Below are 25785 nucleotides of genomic sequence, written 5' to 3'. Positions count from 1 at the left end.
CGCAGTTTTCCCGATTTACTTTCTTTGAAAATTTTTCATTTAAACTTTTCTCTTGGATATTATAATAGAATACGATGTAGTAGATATATGTAATACAATACAATTTATGGATATAAATTAATGAGTCACATTGAAAGGGTTGTTACTCGTCGTGGTCCTTCGCGTTTGGGCACAACACGAGCAAAATGTAATTTTCTGCACGTGCAATCACCCGTGAATGATGTCACACCCCAAAATTTATGGTTTGCATTTTATTTTCCCCCAAAAATATCACAAATCTCATGTATTTTGTGGAAAAGAAATGTTGGAAACGTAACACATGACATTCATCAACATTTTCGTTCCTTGTTCTCCACCCTTCATATAGTAAGGTTCTTCTGCTTTGCGAGCTTCGAGAGTGTGTACAGAGTACAACAATAAAATGAATAAGTAATGAATAATTGATTATTATTGATATTAATGCTTTGTTGTTGTCAAGCTCATTGTCATCGAAAAATCTGTGCAATTGACGGCGTAAATGTACATCATCTCATGGTGTCATTTTCCCCTCTCTCATTTGCAGGCACATCTAGCTATATATATGGCTATGTTTTGTGTTTGAGCCTTTTGCAGGGAGCATCAGAATTAAATTGGCAGGGATACTTTTCCCACCAATTTTCCTTGCAGATAAAATGTATATAGAGTATGCAATCAATCACTCTCAGTCAGCTACCCTTTTGCTGTGAATCGCTGACATTTAATGCATTGCGATAAAGGATATAAAATCACGCAAAATTGTTTCATTTTGGGTTGAGTTTCGAAAATGATGAATTTGCCATCGTGCAACAGAAAACCTTTGATTTAACATATTTCCACGAGATTTCTTTCATTTAAAAATAGTATGTGTATACACACTATGGTGGAATGAAAGTACAAAAAAGAACCAAACGTTGGTAATTGAATTGGAAAAAGGGATATGAGAGTGAATGTGAATGCTAAAATTACATCAGCAAACAACTGCTTATTTAACGACAGTCTGTGGAAAAAAGAGTAAATTTGCGAATTGAAGATGCAGTTTGTACGTGATGCAAATAAAAATGTGCACCCATGTGGATGCGGTTTTTATTTTCAGCAAATTTTCACAAATTGAATGAGGAACAAACATGGCCCCACAAATTTTACATCTACATGGCGAATCCGTGCCTTTTTTCCCTCTTAAGAACACTACTTTTGGTCGCATATGCAAAATCTCTTTGACATCTGACTCATACAAATTTGCCACACATTTTTTTTTGTTCTTTTTCTTCAAAGTCCTTCCTGTTTGCATTTTGGGCACACCCAGTGATAATCGAGAGAGCGCCTAAGTATAGTGCATCTTTTTTTTGTAATTTTGCAGCTCCCATTTCCGCACATAACGCTGAATTTATCACCCACGTCGTGAAATTAAACTCTCATCATGAATGATACACAAATAAATCTGCCATTGTTCCAATTGTAAATTGCCACACAAGTCCCATGGAATTGCTGTATTTTTGGCCCTTTTCACATGTTTTACAACTCTTTTCCTTGCTTTCTGTATTCATGCTCTTTTAGTTAGCACCGCCACTAAAATTTATTTCTGTTGTTACAGTCGAAACAAACACGTTATGTATGTAATCCCGAAAGGTATATTTAACTGGGATTTTGTTTTTGTATTAGGAAAATTAGCATATCGTGTACATGAATATTTTAAAACCAATGAAGATGACGATTAATTTTGTAATTAACATTTAGCTGAAATGTAAAATTTTCTTTATATGTAATGAAATTATCTATCTTTATAGCTAGAGCGCAGTTCCCATTTAGTCACGAGAGTGAGCAGTCGAATTTTAGTTCTCTCTCTGATATTGTGAATTTTTTGGCGTAATTAAAGCGGTTTTTTGGTAGAAATTCCAAGTAAAATAATTTTTAAAGTTGTAATTAGTATTTTAAAGAAGTTTTGAAGTGGTGAAAAAGACTTTTCCGCAGTTTTCTTTCAAAATTTAAACTTTTTATTTCTCTTTGGTAAAGTACTATACAAACTAGTTTCTGTGTGAGTGAGTGAAAGAGACAGGAAGATGGCGGCAGCGTCGTCAGGCGCTAGCCGAAAGAGAGGGATGAATTTGGCAACGGACACTGATTTTCCCCCACTGGACTCTGGACAAAAGAAGAGAAACCGGAATATTTTTATTTTTGGAAGAGGTGATGAATTGAGCAGCCCGCGTTATCTGGTTGTGGAGAGAACTGGAGAAGGGGAGAGTATGAAATCTCTCTCTGTATTCAAAGTGAAGAGAGAAATTACCAAACTAGTTGGCAAGGTCAAACGCCTGCAACCGCTGATGCAAGGAAAGACACTACTGATTGAGATTTCCTCTGATGATCAGGCTAAAAAGCTCCTGGAAATGAAAATTCTCGCTGGAAAATCTGTCAAGGTATCATGGCATCATACCATGAACAAGAGCAAGGGTATCATAGCGTGCTTTGATTGGACATACATTCCTTTGGATGAGCTTAAAGAAGAATTGAAAGCTTTCAACATCTCTGACGTCACGGCGATCAAGAGAAAGGCTGAATCAGGACAAATGATTGATACTGGAACATTTATCGTCACTTTTGATTCTCCGAACTTGCCGGATTCAATTGATGCATTCTATTATCCTCTCAAGGTCAAGATCTTTGTACCAAATCCTGCGCGGTGCTTCAAATGCCAGAAATACGGTCACTTTGTGGATAAGTGCCGTATCACGAGGAAAATTTGTGGAAAATGCTTGCACGATGAACACGAGGGAGAATGTCAGCATCCTCACACTTGCGCAAATTGTGGAGAAAATCATCTCTCTTGGTCCAGGAAGTGTCCGATTTTCAAGCAGGAATTCGCGATCATGCGAATCAAGGTCACACAGAAGATGTCGTACTCTTCTGCTAAGCAAGAATACAAGAGAAACAGAAATATGGATCAGTCTTTTGCGGAGACGGTGGCAAAATCCAAGGCCACGAAGATGCTGAAGAATATTCAACCGGCAAAGAAAAACGTCTTTCCTGGACATGAGCAAGAACAGTCAAGTACAGCTGGAGTCAATGGAGTGGGGCTTCCCTCGACGGAATTTGTGAATTCACTGAGAAACGATAGGATGAATGTTGACGATCCACAACCTGGCACATCGACGGATGGACATCAGCTCGCAGGTGTCTCCCCAGGAGACACCTCTTTGGGTGCTATTCCTAGCACCGGTAGCTTTTTAAGTCTTCCAACAACAGGAATTTTGATCAGAGAAGCGATAAATGCTTTAGCTGAAGAATATTAGATTAATTATACATATATACTTTTGTATATATAATTAAATTTTTTAAAGAATTTTTTCTTACTAAATTTTTTTTTTTGGTAAATAATGGCTCTTTGGAGTCAATTAATTGAAAAATTGAATAGTAATTGATTTTTTAATATATATATTAATTGTCGAGAAGTTATATGTATTATACACGCTATGGCTTCGGCCCCTGTGTAATTTTTATCTATATATATATATATATATAGCTAGAGCGATATAAAGTTCAATCCTTAACAATCCTTATAAAGCAAATCCCTTCTATCCTCTAGAATTGAAAATTCTTCCATTTTACCAAAAAACTTTTTACTGGGGGTGAGGTTCGTGAGACGATGACTCTATCATCGTTGTCAATCATGGTGAATTTATGGTCGGAAGTGATATCTGATGGAAACTTCCCCCCAAAAAAAGTGAAATACTTAAATAATTTACATTTATCAGAGGTAGCATTCTTACAATTTCCAGTTGGGAAAAATATCATGATACTATCCCTTTTTGAACGGGAGTGAAATCATTTGCCCATAGAGCCTTTTTGTCGCTCCATCTAAAAATTCAACTTTGACTTCCAAAAGTGAGGAAGGAGAAAGTGCTTTCGATGGAAGAATTTTGAATGAAATTCCGGATGTTTTTTCATTCACATCATGCAAAGTTTATTTTGCATATATAGGGATACAAGACACGAAAAATGTCTCCATAGTCCCACATACATAATATACGTTTTTGTGGTGAATTTATGCACTACTTGTTGATGTAAATTGAAGGATTACGGATCTTAGGCACCCAATAGCATGACTCTCAATACTGCGGATTTTCTTCCTGGATCATAAATCACCAAGGAAAATGATGCCACTGTGAAAATACCGATGTTTTGCATGAAAATTTCCTTTCAACAGCTAAAGGAACCTTTTTTTGCGTTTAACTTTCACCAAACTAATTGAAGGAGGATATATCATTGGCTTTCCCTTCAAATAGCATGGAATTTGAGTTTTCCCGCATTCGCAGGAGAAATTTGCGAAATACATTATCTTCATGTAAAAGGCACATTACATCGCATGAGTAATTTCTGCACGCTCTCTTTGATTTTAAACTCATGCACTGAAATGTAATATGTAAAATGGGGGATTCACATATGTGACTTCTTCTCCCTATGTCTACGCACTGTGTAGGTGGAAAATTTCCTTTCCGCAAAAACTTCCTCTTTGTGAGACCAAAATGCTTGAGTGATTTCTATTTGGAAAATGTATATCGAGGACGCAGGTATGCCTTTGCTTTCTGTCTCTTATCACTGCGTGTACCAATAAAAAACTTTAAATTAGATGAATGAAAAAAGTTATTCTGAGCATGATGCATAAACATTTCCACCCCTTTCTCTCAATTTCATTTCTTTTCAATTTCACCGGAGGTAGATTTGCGTACGGGGAATACACAAAACTCTCCCTAACTATTGCCTGCGGTCTCATAAAGGGACAAATATACAAGGAAGTTTTATTTTCTCTCTAAAATGCACGTTCGTTTGCCAAAATTGAATAAAATGCCTGCAAATTGTGTGGCCCCCAAGGTAGAGTCAACTTGAAAGAAATTTAATAAATTGCACAATATTGAATACAAGAGCAATTTCCTTGAGAAAATTTAGGGTTAATGCTTTCTTTTTGTCTACAATCCTTTAATTTAAAGAAGTTTTTACAGAAATTTTTAAAGAAAAATAATTTTTATCAATCAAACATATATCATCCCCTTGTGATGATCATGAAAAAATCGAAAAAGAGATTTATAGAGTAGCTGACGTTTCATTTGTTATTTTAGAATAATTCATAATGACAAGTTTTGTATTCCAACTTCATTATTAAAATATTAAATCTACAGCGATGTGATTATTGTATTTCATGCATCAGTAATATTCAAGACTTTCATTATCCCTTCAAACCACCAAACCAAACATTTCTCAATGTACATCATACAAAATCCTTTTACGAGCATCAGACACAAAAGCAATGAATTACACTGTGAGAGCATTTTGAGATTGGAGTGGTATAACAAGGTGAACGTTTTCATTTAGATTCTCAATTGTTGTACTAAATCAATGTGAATACAAAGAGAATTTATCGAAATGGATTGCAACAAGAGTTACGATATAATTGGAAATTATACTTCAATTCAATTTCATCCAAGGGTTATGTCTTATGTTGCCGCAGAAAGGGTTGAATTGGTTCAATTGAAATAAATGCTGTGGATTTGATATTCGTTGGGATATCGTTGGGGGTTTTCAAAAAGAACGATGAAAATTAAATAAGTCCTTATAGCTCTCCATTTTGTTGTCAAGTGTGTATATTAAATAATACAAACGTTTTGATTAATGAATCACGTTGCTCATATGGATTTCGCAATAATTATGCTTTATACATTATTCATTTTATCAACACTTTATGGCGAAATAGTTGGTTTTATTGTACAGAATGTAATAAAATAACGCATTATAATGAGTAGGTATGTATGTTTTATGAATAGAATTATCACGCCTATGTATGAATGTTATCCATAGGGCTAGGAAGAATTTTACATTTATTCCTTTTTGTTCATCGTTATGTCTCCTATACCATATCCATGGACATTTTTTACTATTCCAAACGGATAGCATAATGATCAATAAATCTTGCAACAACCCCTCAATATAACTCCTATGATATACGAATGATGTACAAACACATAAAAAATACAATCGTAAAATTAGCCCATTGTTGAGTGATTTTAAAAAGGACACATCTTTTCTTTTTCGACCTCCGGGGTTCCTTCCTACTTTGCGGAGTTTTCTCCTTTTATTCATTATTCAACATAAACAAGGGCTCGTATTTTCATAAAACTTATCAAATCAATATACACTTTTTTATTTATGATATTTTAATCTAAAATCTCTCCATGATTTAAATAATAAATCTAGGAAATTGTATATTTTCAGTCGATTTAATAATTTTGTGAACACACGGCCCTTTCGCGATTTACAAATATCAAATGCTTACATTTAGAGTCAAAACACATGATTTACGAATGCCACCAAATGCTTTATGCGCACCCATTGAAAAGGGGGAGAAAATGTCGAATATCTTTTTACGTGAATATTCATTCATCTTGTTGGTGCCCCGTATACGATAAAGAAAGAAAGTGCGAGAGCCCCGTTATACTGCGACAATGCTCAGCGAGCATGGAATTTGGTGGAAAAATTCATTAATAAAATTATTTTCACACTTGATCAGCTCAGCTAACAAGTCGTGCCATTGTTCACATTCAAATTGAGACATTGTGAAAGGAATGTCGCCAAAGTAGGAAAATGGAGATATAATTATGATGAATGTTAAATATTAAAATGAAACCATTTCCATTTTATGAGTATTGCTGCATAATCCTCTTCATATTTCATAATTATGTCCCGAAAATCTCACGGAGATACGTGATTAATGTGAAAGAGCGTAAATTGTGAGTTAAACATCGTTCGTCCTTCTTTAGTTGTCGTGAGAGAGTGACTCACTCACTATTCTATGTATCATCTTAAAGAAAAGTATTTTTTGCTAAAGTCTTTGAAAAAAAACTCTTATTGAAACAGCTGGAAAGCGGCTATAGATAAGACTTACGAATTTTTATAATACAAAAAAATGATAAAAATGCAGAATTCTTATTTTGTGGCCTTCAATGTTATTTAGTATCCTTAGTATATATTTTAAATGACGCATAATAAATGCCATTAATGCTCCCAACATTACATCAAGATGATTCACCAATTTCATCTCCAGGAGAAGGTGTGTAAATGCGTAGTTTCCTCCCCCACGGAGATAAAATCCACGCACAAAGTCCGAGAATTCTCAATTGCGTCGTTAGATTAAAGATTACCAAAGGATGGGAGAACGTGCGAAGAAAATCTATTGGGTGCTACACACTTTCAATCAACTTTTCACACTGGAAAAAACATTGTATGCGGTGGAAATGGGTTTTTCAGTGATGAATTTCTCAAAATCAGCAAATTCCCCCATCAAAGAGGTTCATAAAAATCCAATAGAAACATGGGAGATGATGCCTTTTGAAGATGGGGCTGCTCATCACTTTACTATTTTCACAGAACGCTGAAAACAATAAAATGTATTTCCCTTTTTTCCCTACATTGTAAATTTTGTATGTACATACATATTTATCAGTAAGCATAGATGATCTTTTCATAGTGTTCCAAAACTGCGGTGTGTATTAAATTCTGCTTCAGTGATTTTATGTACAATTTTCTTTTAGGATATATAGGACAGAAAAGATGCGCCCGGATCTCGAAGCAATTGGGCGCGGGAAGAAAATTTCACAGAGTTTGTGAATGGATAAGGACATCATGGTTTTATTGTCGTGGAATGAATAATAAAAAAATAATCTGCATAAAGAGAATTGAAAGTTTTTAGCGTTTCCGTTTTTGTTTTTACTGCCATAAGAGCATTTCCAATTTTTTATTGCACAAAAGGAGGGTTGAAGGATTCCCTCTCAAGCCCATCCCACTGATCATCTTCTATACTCCATGCACATTTAGTGTGTGCGAATGACGCACTCGAAACAATTGTATACCCCTTGTAAATTTATTGTGACAGAATGGAGAAAATGATTACTATTATCCTCCCTTATATCATCCGCGTACAATAGGCATCACTCCTCTCTCTGTCACATTGTTTCCGCATTTCCCACATATAGCGTCGCGAAGGAAAAAAGGCGCTCTTGGAAAGATTATTTCCCAGTTAATGTGAAATGGGAAATTTAAGGATTCTTTAAAGGCACTTTTACTGCTATTTTTCTCACCATACGAAATTTTACCTCCACCTGCATGAAGCTGGAAAAAGAATTCCATTCAAAATACCAGAGAGCATAAAATATGTGACGAAAATCGAGTGAAACCATAAAAATGCATTTGCATATTAGTAAAACGTGAGATTCACTCATGTGACTCCAATACCAATGAAGTTGATGGATTTTTTTCCAATAAAAGAGAGGTGAGACGAAATTTCCATTTCGATAATGAAGTTCTCTTTTATGGGTAAACATATAAAAAGTATGTGGTGGAGATTGGCGAAACCCAGTAGAAAATACAACATGAGGAAAAACTAAGTAAATTGATGGTCAAAATTGTCTTAAAGTGTTTTTCTCGTTTTTTCTTTCTTCTCATGGAGATTCTTGGTATTTTTGGAGGGGACAAAATCAAGATTAGTGGCTCATTATCAAGTACTTATCTTTATAGCATGTCTATTTGTCTTAGGGAGATTCCACACTTATATCTTTTATCAGCAAATGAACACAATTACACAAACGACAAGAAAACTCTCTCAATGACTTTAAGCCAGTCAGTAAGCTTCCAGTAATCAACTGTGTCGCTAACACCAAAGTCATTTGTATTTTGTTTAATAAAGCAAGTGATCTCTTTCTCAGTGAATACCGACTGAATAATAATATCATTTTGCCTTATCGGATTCAATACAATGAAATTATTGCTTTTAATACACATCTTCTATCTTTCCTCTGTATTTTGCAAATTTCACTTGCCGAATACTTCGCAACCCAATAATTATGAACTATTTCTTCACATCGATGTGGATGGAGGCATTTTCAATGGCACGGTTAAAATTAATTTAAATGTCTCGGAACCCACTGACAGAATTTCCCTAAACTACAAAGATATCATCATTCACACGGAAAGTGTTGATTTCAAAGATGACAACTCCAATACTTATAATCTGAGGGAAGCTATATACAACGACACTTCAGAAATTGCTGAATTTATCTTTGATGAACTCCAGCCAGGAACTTACAATTTTTACGTAGCGTTTGACGGATTCATTCGAAATGATTTGAAAGGGCTGTACATGAGCTACTACTGGACAGAGGATGGCCAGCAACATCAAGCTGCTACGACATTTCTAGCATCGATTTATGCTCGAATGATCTTTCCTTGTTATGATGAACCACACTACAAGGCCATTTTTACAGTGAGTGTAGTTCATTCAATGAAATATCATGCTCTCTCAAATTCTCTTCCTTACGCACCACCAGAAAATATGTAAGTTGTGAATTAATAATTTATCTATGATAAAGGAATAATCAGAGAAAAGATTTAAACATAATTTTTTTTATAGTATACCTGGATTAATGCAAACGAACTTCAGGCCAACTCCCAAGATGTCAACTTATCTTTTAGCCATAATTGTATCTGATTATGTTGGGAATTCAAATGCAGAAGGAAACTTTACTGTATATTCTCAACCAGAGCAGACCTTCATGACAAACTATGCCCTGAGCTTTGGTCAGCAATCTTTGAAAAAGCTGGAAGAGTATTTCGGATCACCGTACCAAATGTCCAAGTTGGATTTAGTGGCATTTGATGATTTTCTCATGGGAGCTATGGAAAATTGGGGACTTATAACATTTCTGAGCAGTCGTCTCCTGTACGATGAGGCTTCTGTAACAACAAGGACTCTGCAACAGATGTCATCAACGATCACGCATGAATTGATTCATCAATGGTTTGGAAATGAAGTAACAGCTCAGTGGTGGTCTGAGATATGGCTCAATGAAGGATTTGCCACACTGTACCAAGATCTTATTACAGATCTATTGTATCCAGATTGGCAGTTAATGGATCAATTTGTCGTTCACACAATTCAAAATTCAATGGGACGTGATGCTAGTCTTACAGCAAAGAGCATGAATGGAGATATTGTAAGTCTTCAAGATATTTGGGGTGTTTATAGTTACATTCCATATCAGAAAGCTGCTAGTATTCTTCGTATGGTTCATAGTGTTGTAACAGATGATATATTCAAAAGTGTAATTAAAAGTTACATACAAGAAATGAGCTACGAGGCAGCCATTCCTCAAAATCTATATGATCAGTTCTCTCAACAAGTTTCCGTAGTAAATATTGAAGATTTCTTCAAAAGTTGGGTTGAAAATCCTGGATTTCCACTTATTACGATAAAGCGTACTTACAACGTTGACAACAACAGCATTCTAAGAATTTCTCAAAAACGTTTTATTGCAAGCGATGACCTGATAAATATTCCTGATACTAAATACTACGTTCCAGTTAATTTTGCAACTGCCAAAAACCCCGACTTCACAAATACTCAAGCTGAATACTTCATAACTCCTTACGTTTCGGAAATTACTGTAGAATTGAATAACGAAAACTACATTGATGACACGCAGTGGATAATTGCCAATAAGAAAGCTACCTACTACTACCGAGTTAACTATGATGAGGAAAACTGGAGGTTAATCATAACTGCTCTCAATAATGACCCAAGTATAATAGCAACAGCAAATCGAGCACAACTTCTCGATGATGCTTTCACTTTGGCCAAGTATGGTCAATTGTCGTACAAGATTGCTTTGGATTTAGCAAGCTATCTTCGTCTTGAAACGGAATACTTACCAATAACAGTTGCCATTAAACATCTCACAGGATTAGACCAAATTATCAGAGGAACCAATATTCCATTTAGGGACTTCTTGAGAGACATCTTTTCTGATCTTTACAAAAGAGTTACTCTGAAAGAAAATAGAAATGATCCTCACCTGTTGAAACTCATGAGAAGTGAAGTAACGAAATTTGCCTGTGATCTTGAAGTCGAAGACTGTGTTGCGGATGCATCAAATCAAATTGCTATAAATGAAATTCCTCCTAATACCCGTCCTGCAATTTTCTGTGGCTATCTAAGAGGAACAGCTCAAACTAGCTGGCCTATTGACATTCTTCACACCAAACTGTCTGATATTGTGCAATCTGAAAGAACTCGACGGAAATATTCTCAGGAATTGGAAGATATTCGTTTGTCGTTTGCCTGTGTTAATAGTCAATCACTGAGATTGTCTATTCTTCAAATGACGCTGGATGATATGAATATTAATCTTCTTTCAAGTGATTTCAATACCATATTTTCGTCTCTTCTACTCTCTGGGGAATATGGCGTTACAGATGCATTGGAATTCTTTGAGAAATCTTGGAATCGCATTGAAGAAAAATACGAATCACTGGGCAGAACAATCCAAGCACTTGGAGAACAAATAAAAACTGTTGCGGAATTAGATTTGGTAATTTTGGTTATTACTTTTTAATTTTTATTTTGATAATTTAAATGCTTTATTTCAGTTCAAAAAAATCATTGAGGAAAAAATTTATACGTATCAAAATATTACTCCGGGATTACGGAATATTGCTGAAGCAGCAATTGCGAAAGGAGAAGAAAACATCGCATGGCTCACCAAATATTCACCTGTTATCGGCGAATGGATTGAGCAATACAAGTCTGGGGCCAATTTGATGAAATCATCCATCATAATCATAATAATTGGTCTCTTTCTACCGATCTTGGGCAATAAAATACAGAGTGTTTTCTGAAAATGCAAATTATCCTGATATTGCTATCTCTTTGCAATTTGACTGTATTGAAGTATTTTATGGTACATTGATTAGATAAATAATTCCAAAATAGGTATGTTATACATTTCTTGAAGTCGCTGATTTTGTAATTCATAAAGAAAATGTTATAATTAAAAGAATTTTATACATGTTCAGTATCAATTAGTTTTCTTTTCTATAAGCTTCATAACATAAAAGTTCTGATCCAATATTTCATTCGTAAAAGATTTATTTCAGCCAATTTTCATCTTTGTTCTAATTCATATCGTTAGACTCATATCGTTTCATACTTAAAATGATATGGCCTCCCAAACTCTTCTAGTGAGAGCTATTAAATCATTCATACCATAGAACAGCAAGTACTTAGCGATTGATAAATTGTCCATAACAGCATTATCTCAATTGACTTCTCAATTTAGTCTCTCTGTGAACTTGATGACTCTCGCACATGCTAAGTGAAAGTGTTTAAAAAATGGAATTCAGTATATTCAGTTTTCTCTTCTTGATTTTTCTTCCTTGTTGCTTCTCTCGTGGTTATCCTTCAATTATATCGAAGGATTTGTCTAGCGACGATGATTTACAGTACCGACTACCGAAAACCTCACGACCATTTCATTACGATTTACACATGAAAATTGATGTTGATGAAGCAAAATTTTATGGATCTGAAGTAATTCACATAAATGTTTTGCAAGGAACGGATGAAATAGCCATTAACTACAAGGATATGGATGTGGATGAGTTCAGTATTGGTCTTTTAGATGCGGATTTTCTTTCTGTGCCATTAATCCAGCATACCTATAACAACGTTACTGAAATTCTACGACTAAGATTCCCTCAGTTAATCCCTGGAGAATATTCTTTAAGTCTTGACTTCAATGGAACAATTAGAGACGATCTAAAGGGACTGTATATCAGCACATATTTCGATCAAGATGGCAATAAGCGGTAAGACTTTAAGATATAGGTCAATAATATTTGTCAAATGTATTGTTTTGTCCACTTAAGAAATCTTATCTTTGTATGATAAGGGATGGTCACGTTATTTTGGAAACTCGGGGACTTTCAAGAGCAATTTTCAAGCCAATTTTGAAAACAAAAATTCAAAATTTGCTTGCAGTCTTGTTAAATGGCCAAATACTGATAAGAATTCAGAACTTTCGATTTAAAAAGTAAATTTTTGTGCTCAAAACAATTATTTGAAATTCTCACATTTTGGCCATTTTGTTCCTGTAGAGTTTCCAAAATAACGTGACCATCCCTTAATTCTTGAGCATTAACGATTTGATTGAAGATTTAATCGTTTAAAAATGAAGAAAAGTACTAATTTTAAAATAATTTAGAAACATCGCAACAACATTTATGGCTCCTAACTATGCCAGGTAATACAGTTCACAAGCTTTAATAAATTAATAAAGTTAAAAATTAAAATCCGTTACTTTTTGTATTAAAAATTTAGAATGGCTTTCCCTTGCTACGATGAACCAGAATATAAAGCAACATACAGTATCAGCATCAGCCATAAGGAAAATTATTTCGCAATATCAAATATGCCTGCCATAGCAGTTGATCCGGATATGTGAGTTTCTAACATCTACAAATACCATAAAATTTTATAAAATTGAGGACTTTACGATGAAAATCTTCATGACATTTTTTTTAGAGTAAGCGGATGGAAGATCACAACCTTTGACAAATCCCTAAAAACATCAACCTACATAGTAACGTTCATAGTATGTGATTTCGTTGCAAATAAGGATCCTGCAAGTAGCTTTACAATTTACTCTCAACCAGCCGTAATTGAAGATACAAATTTTGCCTTGGAGTACACGCAACAAGTCCTAAAGGAATTAGAACTTTACCTTGATCGCAAATTTCAGTACCCAAAAATGGATATCATAGCCATTGACGATTTCCTTATGGGAGCAATGGAAAATTGGGGTATCATAACTTATTTGTAAGTAGAGTGCAGACTTTCTTTTGTAGTGATTAGCGACCTATATTAACGTCTAGTTTTCTTTGACTCTTGTAGGAGTAGCCGTGTTCTTGTAAATGATAAAACTGATGAAAAGGCCAAGCATCAAGTAACTAAAACTATTGCCCATGAGTTAGCTCATCAGTGGTTTGGAAATGAAGTAACCCACTTCTATTGGTCAGCGGTATGGTTAAAAGAAGGCCTTGCATCGCTCTTTGAAGACAGCATTAGTGGTATAATCTTTCCAGATTGGCACACTGATGATAAGTTCGTCCTTGACACTATGCTTTTTGTCATGCAAGACGATGCCGGTAAGACGGGTGTTCGAAAGATGTTTCTTGAAGTAGAAACAGTAGATGAAATCAGAAATATCTACGATTTTGTAACGTACAAGAAAGCAGCATCTGTTATGAGAACTATGGCGAATATTTTAACGGGTCCTACTTTTAAAGAAGGACTAAGGAAGTACATCAACGACTTTAGCTTCGATGTTGCGGCACCTGATGATTTGTCTGGCAGTTGGCAATGGGCTATTGATCAAAGTACCCCAGGACGTAGTTTGCCTCCAATTAAAGAGGTATTCGATACTTGGATCACCAATCCTGGATTTCCCTTTATAACAGTTACTAGAAACTATGACACATCAAGTGTTACAATCACGCAGCAACGTTTTATGGCCACATTAGATTACACCGTCATTCCAAATACGAAGTACTACATTCCATTAAATTATGCCTCCCCATCCCGCAATAGTGACTTCAAAGATACTTCCACAATGGGATTCCTGAAACACACCGATGACTCTGCCGAATTTCCAGTACAGGCACGAAATGATGATTGGGTAATTTTCAATGCTAGATCCACGATGTACTATCGGGTTAACTACGATATGAAGAATTGGGAATTAATTACGGATGCTCTTATTGCGAACCACAGTAATATTGATCCAGCAAATAGGGCTCAACTCATTGACGATGCTTTTAATTTGGCACGTTACGGCTATCTGTCGTATGACATTCCATTGAATATGATGAAAAACTATTTTCCTAAGGAAACATATTACTACACCGTAGCATCAGGAGTTAGAAACTTGGATTTACTAAATCGCAACATAAGGAGTCTTCAAACAAATAGATATTCTGGATTAGTTTTGGACATTTTGAGACCTCTTTATACCCAAATTGGCATTACGGAAGATCCTTCCGACCATCACCTGCTAAAGATGTTAAGAACAGACGTAACACTGCTGTACTGCAAATTCCCCCAATCTGAATGTGTTTCTCATGCTTACAATTATTTGGTCAATAACCTACAGAGGGATATTTCAGCAAATGTTCGTAGATCAATTTACTGTGGAGCCCTTCAGTACAATTGTCGTGAGCATGGAGACGAAAATTGTCAGAGTGATTATCCAGCCTTTAAAATGCTAACCGATAAATTGTCTAGACTCACAAGAACAGAAGCAACTCGTAGGATCAATGATTTAGAGATCAAAGACATAATTGCCGCATTTGGATGTGTTAAGGACACTAAAACCATAAATGATATCCTAAGAATGACAACCATTGGATATCCTGGCATTGAATTTGACAAATCATACTACAATTTAATTCTTCAAGCAGTCCTGGACGTTGAGGAAAGTATTACAAAAGATGTTCTTGTGTACTTGAGGGACAACTTCAAAAGTATTGAAAGTCGCTCTGCTGCGCTAACAGGAGTTTTCCAAACAATCGGAAAAGTTGGTGTTACTGATGAACACAAATCTTTGGTAAGATTGTTTTTATAAGGAAAATTGGTAAATAGTCTGAAATATAACATGATTTTTTTTCCAGCTGAATCAAATAATTGAAACGCACATCGATATGAATTCAATTTCGGACAACTTGAAGAAATCTATTGATACTGCTACTGATACAATTGATGAAAATCTTGCATGGAACAATAAACTTTCAGCTGAAGTTCTCAGTTGGTTGGAAAAAAATACAACTGGAAGTGCATCTAATAGTAAAGTTAATTTTCTTCTATTTATAACTGTTTTATCAATATGCTATCTATTCATGTAATTCAATCAAAAGTGTAAATGGAATTTAATAATAAAATTTTGTGGCATAGTAGTTTTTTGAGAAAAACATATCTGCCTTATAAGATAATCAATGATGTCTCTATTACGGCGAAGTGCATTGAGGTGTGGGAGCTCATAGCAACACTACTAAAACATGTGGGCTAATTGTTCTCAGGTGCTAAGAGTGCGTTAATCCATTGTACTTTACTTATTTGTACACTTTCTTAATTGCACTTATCATCGATTTGATACACAAAATAATTTTACAAAGCCATTTTTTTATCAAAATTAGACTTGAAACATTTAAAGATTTTAATTAAATAAAAGTATAGCACTATACGTGAAATGTATTAAATTTATGAATTTATTTAAAACATTCAAGCTGCCTGCGTTTTTTTTTCTCTTAATGCAAGCGCAACACTTCAGTGAAAAATATAATTTAGCTTCGTGTTGTAAATTTGAAGAGCTCTTCTCCAAAACTCCCCAAAAGTATTTCCCTTTGTGCAAATTAAAAGTTCCAGCTGTCTCTTTCTCGTGAATATGCAATGACGTAAGGTCTCTGGGTGCACAATAACGTGGGGAAATGATGCTCGTTAATACAAGCATAATGAAGCAATTTTTTCGTCTGCAAATTTGATACATCATCAAATGGTCATAATTTGCAATTATCCTCTTCTGCCCCCATGAAATTTCATTCACGTTCGCAATCTAAATCAAGGAAGGTAAACTTGGGAGCAAATTCACTTGGGAATCCGCACTCCTGCCCGCACACTCGTCAATCTCAAATGAAACACGATAGCTCGCACAGTAAGGAGGGAAAAGTGTTCACGGTGATTTCTATTCTAATGCCTCATGGGAGTTCGCTATGCTCGTCATCGTCCATCCATCAGCATTAAGGCGCTCAATTCCAACCCAGCAGCGGCTTCTTGGGACGACAATCACAGAGACATGTACTCCATGATTCGATAACTCGCATTTGATACATTTATTGTTACCCGTGTCATTATTGGATATTTGATTGCTTTCAATTCATAACAAGCGATTCAATCAATTCTTCCATAACAAACTATCCCCCCGAAAACTTTTCAATTACATCCGTGTCGTCCACTTGCCAAAATTCTCCCCATTATTGTACCCAAAGAGGTTTGTGTGTGTCTAATAGAAAAAAATGTAACCTTTTACCTCTCAAATTTGTAAGAAAAAAATATTGTTGGGGAGGTAAATTGGAAAAGCAGCATGAAATAAGCAACAAAAAGGAAGTAAAGATGGTCCGCCATCACTCTTCAATCCAATAAGTAGCTATAAAGTTATTTGATATTTCCTTCAAATCATCTTCTCATTCCTTTCTTCCTCTAGAGAATATTTATTCAATTTCATTTACCTTCGGCAGCATTTATAGTGGGAGGAAGGAGTAAAGATAAAAGATATCCTTTGCAGAATTTTCAGACTTTCGTCCACCTGATACGACACAGATGTTTTTAGTGTCATTATGAGTCTCGGCAAAATTTATGAATGAAATTCTTTAGTTTTATCGTCTACCTTTGTTTGTTTTAATTACATTTTCAGATCTTCTTCAAATTATGTTTAATATAATACCAGGATTAATGACACTAAATGAAAGCAACATTTCATTAAAGATTTTCCGTATTAAAATTAGACTTTTTTCAGTGTTTCTGTCATAAGAGTAAAAAATATTTTGTAAACATTTTCTGATAAAAAAAAAATTAAAAAATACAAAGAGATGAAGAGTTTAGTAGACGAGACATACAAGTTTTTGCAAAGCATATGGACGATATAAAACACTGCATTACTTATCATTTCTCTACACAAATAAAATTAATTTGTAAAAAGTTCGTCAAATTTCTTGTAAGGTTCGTTACTTTCCTATGCATTTATGTATATGGGGAAGTTCACCTCCAGGTTCGTAAAAGTGGGTTTCAACTCCTTTTAGAGGTAAAAGTTCGTAAGAATCCACCTCCAAAGTTCGTAATTCTCATTTTACCTCCAAAGTGTGTCATTTTCACCTCCAAGTTTGTAGAAGGTTTGTTATTCGTCCTGAGAGGTTTCAAGCAGTTTTCTTTTCTCATTTTAACCTTTAGAAATAATATGACCCCATCCCGATTGTACTAAACATATTGAAAAATTTGGTTTGTTAGAATTTGATTGCGGATCTCATCCCAGGATTATTAATGGTGCTATGCAGGAAAAGAATGTCAAGAGAAAATGATCATGACATTTTTTCCTGACATTTTTTTTGTCATTCCCTCTTACTCCCACTAATGTATTTTTGTATCTTTCGTCTTTCTCTGACGCATGCTTCCGACATTTTCATCATTCTTTTCTGTGCACTCAACATGTTTTTCATTTCGTATTATTTTCTCAGTATTTGGGGATATTTTTCCATGAAAAAGTGAAAATGGGCTTTGCTGAAGTGTTCTCAGTGCCAGGAAAGCCATGAAAAGTGGAAATTTATGGTCATTTAGCGGCCAAATATGTGAAAATGCGCGAAGTGAAAAATCAAAACATTCTTTCCCTGACCAATTTTTACGGTATATTTTTCTGTATTTTCACGACACAAATCACTTCCTGCAGGTTTTTTGGACTTTCCCACAGGTCATCTGCAACACGGAAGGTCTGTGTGGGGGGCAGGAAAATGCTTCCTGGGTGGTGGAATCCCACCTGAACGCGGAAAAAATTGGTCCGGGAGTGAATGTTTTGCTATAGAAACTGCACAGTTTTCACTTATTTGGCCAATAAATACCCCCGATTTTCCACTTTTCACACTTTCACAGGCACTAAGAACACTTCCACAAGCCGCTTTTCACTTTTCCCAAGCTAAAATATCACAATTTACAGAGAAAATTGCAGAAAACTAACAAATACGTTGACTTCACAAGAGCTGGAAAAAGAATGACAGAAAAAAACATGTTCCTGCGACATTCTTTTTCAAGCTCTTGCGTAGTCAACACGTTTCTTATTTTTCGTCAATTTTCTCTGTGAATTGTGATATTTTATCTCGGGAAAAGTGAAAAGCGGCTTGTGGAAGTGTTCTTAGTGCCTGTGAAAGTGTGAAAAGTGGAAAATCGTGGGTATTTATCGGCCAAATAAGTGAAAACAGTGAAGTTCGACAGCAAAACATTCACTCCCGGACCAGTTTTTCGCGTTCAGGTGGGATTCCACCACCCAGGAAGCATTTCCCTGACCCCAGGCCGACCTTCCCTATGCAGATGACCTGTAGGAAGATACAAAAAGCCCGCAAGAAGTGATTTGTGTGGTCAAAATCTAGAAAAGAATCCCGTAAAAATTGGTCAGGGAAAGAATGTTTTGATTTTTCACTTCGCGCATTTTCACATATTTGGCCGCTAAATGACCGTAAATTTCCATTTTCCACTGTTTTCCTGGCACTGTGGGCTCTTTAGCTAAGCATTTTCCACTTTTCTTTGGGGAAAATATCCCCAAATGTTGAGAAAATTCAAGGAAATAAAAACATGTTGTGCGCAAGAAAAAAAGCACGCCACGAAAAAAGATGTCGGAAACATGCGTGAGAAAAAGACGAAAGATAGGAAAATACATTAGTGGGAGTGAGATAGAATGACAAAAAATGTCAGGAAAAAATGTCATGATCATTTTTTCTTGACATTCTTTTCCTGCATAGGACCATAAGTCCTGAAAAAATAGGGTATGCTGGGGTAAATTGGTAGATTTTTACAGGTTTTGTGGTCACTACTCATTGTTTATTTAGCGTAACACTGTGGAATATTACAAAACCTTGCAAATCTCTTCTGGGGGATCCTGTACAACATAAAATGCATCCGATGAACCACAATAGACATTCCTGGAACACTGCTAAATAACGGAAATTGATTCTCACGGATAGAAAATTTTTCTCACGGATAGAAATTTTTTTCTCACGGATAGAATTTTTTTTTGATTTTTTTACATAACTCTGTGGAAAATTACAAAATCCTGCAAATCTTTGCTAGGGGATCCTGTACAACATAAAATGCATCCGATGAACCACAATAGACATTCCTGGAACACTGCTAAATACAGTGGGACCTCAGTACAACGACCACTCGGATGTACTCTTCACACTCATTAATTTCAATGCGCGAGAGTAGTATAACCAAGTGGTCGTTGCATTGGGGTCCCACTGTAACGGAAATTGATTCTCACGGATAGAAAATTTTTCTCACGGATAGAATTTTTTTTGATTTTTTTTACATAACTCTGTGGAAAATTACAAAATCCTGCAAATCTCTTCTGGGGCATCCTTTGCAACATAAAATGCATCCGATGAACCACAATAGACATTCCTGGAACACTGCTAAATAACGGAAATTGATTCTCACGGATAGAAAATTTTCCTCATGGATAGAATTTTTTTTTACTTTTTAGCATAACTGTGGAAAATTACAAAATCCTGCAAATCTCTGCTGGGGCATCCTTTGCAACATAAAATGCATCCGATGAACCGCAATATGTAGACATTCAGGTAGAATGAGAATTACGAACTTTGCAGGTGGATTCTTACAAACTTTTACCTACAAAAGGAGTTGAAACCCAATTTTACGAACTTGGAGGTGAACTTCCCCATATAAATGCATAAGAAAGTAACGAACTTTACAAGAAATTTGACGAACTTTTTACAAATTAATTTTATTTGTGTATATAGATACTTTGGATACTTATTGGTTTCTATTTAATAAAAAAATATAGAATGTTTGGGATTGAATAATTACATAAATACATCAAACGTTTAAATACCTTGAGAAGCAGATACTCATAAAGAATAGAGAGAGAAAAAACGTTCATAATATTTTGGCGTGATGTGTGTTCAACTCACATTGCTCACATCATCACCGGAGAAAATAAGACATGAACTAAATGAAAATTTTTACTTGTGAACAAAACACTTTAAATGCTGACGAAGTTTGCTCTCGCCAAAACAGACAATTGGGTGAGTATAAAAGCGTTGTACGCCTGGGGTAGAAAGAAACTAAAGAACAGACGGGAAAAATTATTGCACTTGCGAAAAATTTTCCCCGGGAAACATATTGCAAATTCATCCCACGTGAGAGTTGGAAATAGAAGAAAGTAACGAGAATTTGCTTGTTTATTTCACTGAAGGAGGAGGAAATGCAATTTTTCCCTTGAATATTTCTTTCCGGTTTCAATGATTCAATTTTCGTCTTTCAATTTTGCGGTGTGGATGTTTGTTGGTTTGCATTATATATCCACCCTTCTGCTTCTTTTCTGTTTTTTTTTTCTCCACCACCACCGAAAATCCGGATAAAAAAGGGTGCAACATTTTCTTTGATGAAAATATCTTGATACGTGTGATGATTTCACATAAAAATAGTCTGTACATGCCAGATGCAAAATTTCAAAGCAAATGTGCCAACAAGAAACTTCGTCTGCTTATGTTACATTTAATTTAAATTACATTTAAAAATAAATCAATGCACTTTTCCTTTTTTTTTTCATGTGAAAAGGAAAAACCACCCAATCTTCATTGCAATGTTAACAACTTTTGCTTTCTTCATCAGTCATTTCCATTTGAACCTTAAGAGAAGAGTGAATCTCTCCGAGGTAATCAAAGAAGCTTGCTCCTGATGTCCGCAGAGACCTCCATTCGCCTAATAAGCAAACCACCATGCAGAGTTTATGATAATTTTCGGTAATTTTCCATTTTCCCCCCTCTTTGCTCGTGCATGAATAAAGACAAGCGTATGATTTAGGGATGCTAAACTGATCCCTGGCAAAATCTGACTTACAAATTTTTGAGGGAAATTTTCCGACGCCTCTTTCGCGTGCTAGTGAAATTTTTATTTATGCGTCCAGTAAATTAAATGTTTCTGTTTTCCCTGGAAAATTGCCTGTGTTTTTCATTAGGCCGGAGTTTATGTATCAAAATTCATTTCATATCAGCAAATTATATGCTTTGCATAGGCAATGAAGGGTCTACTAAAGGTATTTTCGGCACTCTGTCTTAAAAACAACTCCTTTATACTGTGAGTTTATTATGTGAAATAGTCCAAATATTGTCGGATTATTTTTGAATAATATTTCCCAAATTACAGAGTGGAGGGTGATTATGGACAATAATTAAAATCTTTCATGGAGATTTCATTCAAATAAATCGCTCACGAAAGGTAATTAAGAAATGTCGCAAAAAAAAGTACTCATTCCACCCTTCAAATGAGATGGGGAACAAAAATTTCGGTTCTCATGCAATTTTATGTTGTTCACTGTTTAATTAATGGAACCAACATGCTCAAAAAATGGATTTGAGAAAATGCGAGCGTCCGCTTTGCAAAACGAAAAAAGACCTGTAATGCAATTCGGTGAAATTTCCGCCGAAAAAAAGTATATAGAGACGATGGGGAGCTCGAAGGTGGACCCTTCACAATATTTACAGAAATTGTATTATTTCCACGATATACAAAAGGGCCTGTTTAATTTATTGCTCAGAGACCATCATATTTATGGTTTCCTCACTTGTCACGAATAAAAAACTTCATATATAGCCGAAAAAGCTGAAAGTGTTCGCAATTGAAGGGACCGTGAAAAACACGACAGAAAATTTATTCTTCCCTAACGCAGATTTCTACGGAGATGCATTTTTGTGTATGGTAAAATAATTGCCATGAATTTGGGAATGTGGTTAGTTGGTGCAAAGTAGCGTGCAAAAAATGGGCATGTTGCCAAAAAAAGTCTTCAACAATATCGCGTGCATGTTCAAATAATCAAATTGCCACGATATCAATGTGATATGAAAATAAAATGTTTTGCATAGAATTCGTGTATGTTGGTTGATTTTCCCTTTAGCTCTACAAATGTAGTTATGTGTACGTACATACACCCTTCAATATCCTCAAGAAATATTCATATTTTTACCGAAGAAAATCAAATCAAAAAATGAATGGAAAAGCAACGATGGAAAACATCAAATAGAAAGATTAGATATTTAGATTTATTTTATAATTAGATTATCTATTTATCAATCAGCCTATTTAGAGATATTATGGCTCAATTAGTTTTTAGATGTTAAAATAGTGTTTTTATAAGCGAGTTCCTTTATAATTATTACAATCAAAGAAAGGTATCAAGTGGGAAATTGAAAATTTAAATTAGGCAATAAAAGACATTTCGCCCATACATACATAACAGCTTTTATAATACTTTTTTTTTTCATTGTCTATTCACCCTATAAATATTGTGGTGCGCGCACTCATTCCTTGAAATACCAAGACCATTTATATTGGCTTTTTAATATTGTAATGAAGGGAAAAATCGAAGGGCCACCCCAAAGATATCCACCAAAATTCTACAACTTCATCGTCAATTTGGATGTAATGTTGGTTTGTGATATTGTTTGATTGATTAAAAGCCATTCCATGATAGCTGTCATGAATCTCCAGAGCGGAAAATTGACATGAAATTCAACTGTGCAATTTTCATGAATAAATTTTTCTTCAATTCATCCAAATGAATGCCACAACAATGAATTATTTTTCCCAGATATATTTTCTTATACTCAAAAATTCATCTTCAATATGTATTATTATGATTATTATTTTGTGGAAGAAAACGCAAAAAAGGCAAATAATGTATATACGAATACAACATTCTTATCCACCTCGCACAATTTATCATCACAAAAATTCTCTGTATGTGGTGTAAAGAACCAAAACTACAATACCTACTTTTTTCGTCTGGTCTGGATCAAGATGTGTACTGCATGAAAAGTAATTTGTACGACAAGACGATTAATTTTCACAATTTTTGTTTGCATGTTTCCTCACAGGTGAATATTTTCCTTTCTATTTGTTTAATCTTATGAAAGATTCTTCTCTTATTTGATTTTTTTTTTATTTAGGACGTAAAGATAGCAAGCAAATTTAAAATAAAAAAAATAAAACAAAATATTTTTCCGTAAAGAAAATGTGCAATAATGAGGGAGGAAAAAATTGTATGTCGCATGCTTCAAAAAAAGCATATCAAGTTGCATAAAATGAAAAAATAAAAAAAGAAATTATAATGGGATGAGCGATTTTTGAATGATAGTCCGTTGCAACATTGAGCATAAAACGTAAATAAAGCATTAATCCAAGACTCCATCCAAATCATAAAATTCAAAGTTGAAGCAAAACCATAAAATGTTGTGCTATAACGACAACCGTTGCTGATCATAAGAATAATTTTCTCATAATTTTGCAATGTTTAACAAATTTCATGACACAACCGCCGTTTCATAGCAATTTACTTCCAGCCATTATTGTAATTAATTGTTTACCGAACAGCCAGCCGGGTGTTGAATGTATGGAATGCGCACCACCGTTCTGTAAGCAAAACAATTAATGAAGTGCTCTAAAACTTTATTGATAATATTAACTTGTACACACCATTTGACTGTATTATGTTTTTATTACAAAATTCCCAATGAATCAATTAAAACGCATAAAGAGTGAATGTGTGGTGTGTGAAAATAGCATTAAACCACATCGGATTTGCATTCCAGAGGTGTTTTGTGAAAAGAAATGGCAATTTTGCATGGCGGGAAAATATATAGAGCTTATACTATTCTGTGCTCTATCCTCAAATATAAAATCGCGGTAGCTGTCTACAAAAGAACTTTTTCTTATAATCCATTGTTGGTGCGCGGTCTAAAAGAGTATTTTGCAATATTTTTGCGATATTATTAATGATCAGTAGCTAAATGGTGACAAATCAACAGCAATTTGCGTAACAATACAAAAGACCAACATTTTGCTCTGGCTACCCTTGAAACCTACTATTGCCATCGTTAATCCCAAGAGGTGAGAAACACGATTGCTCTCCATTCGATAAATTCTAGGCAGAACTCACATTCCCAGAATATGCTCCCATTTATCATTATATTGATTGTTCTTGCAAACAGAATATATAGCCGCAAAACAATTTAAATGCAATTCCCCACAAAAATTAACGCGATTACAATTGAGACACACGCTCATGACTATTTGCCATGATAATCTCTGTGGTATTTAGTCTTAATGCACACTGCACTGCCTGCATATACATCTTATGACAAATATTGCTTTTATCGCAAGTAGCAAATCTAACGAGGAAGCTTAATTCAAGTAAATCTCATTCGCCTCTCTTGTATAATTTCACGAGTATGTATTCATCTCGCGAATGCTCCGGGAGGTTTTTGTTTGCCAAAGAAGGCGGCATGACATGAAGAACACCATCATAGTGGCTGATTTACCAAAGCAGATTGTGCCTGTTCAACAAGGATTTCAAATTAACCAAAACTCACGATTACACTGCAACTGGTGACGCTTTATCTATGTCCTATTATTACATAAATATAAAAATATGTTTATTAAAGTCTCCAATGACATTAAAACTCTTTTAATTCAAAATACATAAATCAAAATATTTTGAATAATTAAATAAATCAGAAATTCACTAAGAAGTCTTCTTAATAATAGTATAATGATTATTTTATATTTTTCTTCGATATTTTTCAATTAATTACACATGACCCCCATGAAAAAAAAAAGTTTGGATAAAAAGTCACGACAGTGAACGTGCTACTAAATAAACAGAAATGTTAACAAAAGACATTTTTGAATTAATAATAGTATTTATTGCACATAATACTATCTTTCACGATGACTTGAGGTCACCGGAACAAAAAGATAATCTTCATATTATTTTGTATGGGCATTGCGAAAAGCTTGATGGTTTACTGCTTTGGAAGATATTTGGCAAAGACAATTAAACCTTGTTGGTGGTTAGAGATGGAATTGAGATTAATAGGTATGTGGTATTGTATGTAGTAAATTGATTTATTTTTGATACTCAACAATGTGGAATAATAAAACATTACAAATTTAATTGATTTATTCGCATTTATTGCAAAATTCATGGTCTTCACAACCTTAAACGTTGCAATTGATGATATAATTATCTCTGCAAATCAACATAAAACAAATAAATGAGGAAC

At 34.7% G+C, this 25785-nt stretch overlaps 3 protein-coding genes across 3 annotated transcripts; all 3 read left to right on the top strand.

Moving 5' to 3' along the window:
• The first annotated feature begins 2075 nt into the window (after positions 1-2075).
• LOC129787033 (uncharacterized) lies at positions 2076-3302 on the top strand. Its single transcript, XM_055822359.1, has one exon. It carries the CDS (start codon positions 2076-2078, stop codon positions 3300-3302), a length of 1227 nt encoding a protein of 408 aa, XP_055678334.1.
• A 5378-nt stretch (positions 3303-8680) lies between these two features.
• Positions 8681-11909, top strand: LOC129797844 (aminopeptidase N-like). Its single transcript, XM_055840690.1, has 3 exons — positions 8681-9390; positions 9467-11423; positions 11482-11909. The coding sequence occupies exons 1-3, from the start codon at positions 8813-8815 to the stop codon at positions 11728-11730; spliced, it is 2784 nt and encodes a 927-aa protein (XP_055696665.1). The 5' UTR covers positions 8681-8812; the 3' UTR covers positions 11731-11909.
• A 264-nt stretch (positions 11910-12173) lies between these two features.
• On the top strand, positions 12174-15840 carry LOC129797843 (aminopeptidase N-like). The gene is made up of 6 exons (XM_055840688.1): positions 12174-12699; positions 13095-13133; positions 13211-13330; positions 13415-13708; positions 13784-15494; positions 15559-15840. Exons 1-6 carry the CDS (start codon positions 12224-12226, stop codon positions 15787-15789), a joined length of 2871 nt encoding a protein of 956 aa, XP_055696663.1. The 5' UTR covers positions 12174-12223; the 3' UTR covers positions 15790-15840.
• The last annotated feature ends 9945 nt before the right edge of the window (positions 15841-25785 follow it).

This window comes from Lutzomyia longipalpis, chromosome 1 (assembly GCF_024334085.1).
Source record: "Lutzomyia longipalpis isolate SR_M1_2022 chromosome 1, ASM2433408v1".
In the NCBI taxonomy this organism is placed as follows: Eukaryota; Metazoa; Arthropoda; class Insecta; order Diptera; family Psychodidae; genus Lutzomyia; species Lutzomyia longipalpis.
The sequence above is the reverse complement of the archived record's forward strand: the minus strand, read 5'-3'. Positions and strand labels throughout refer to the sequence as shown.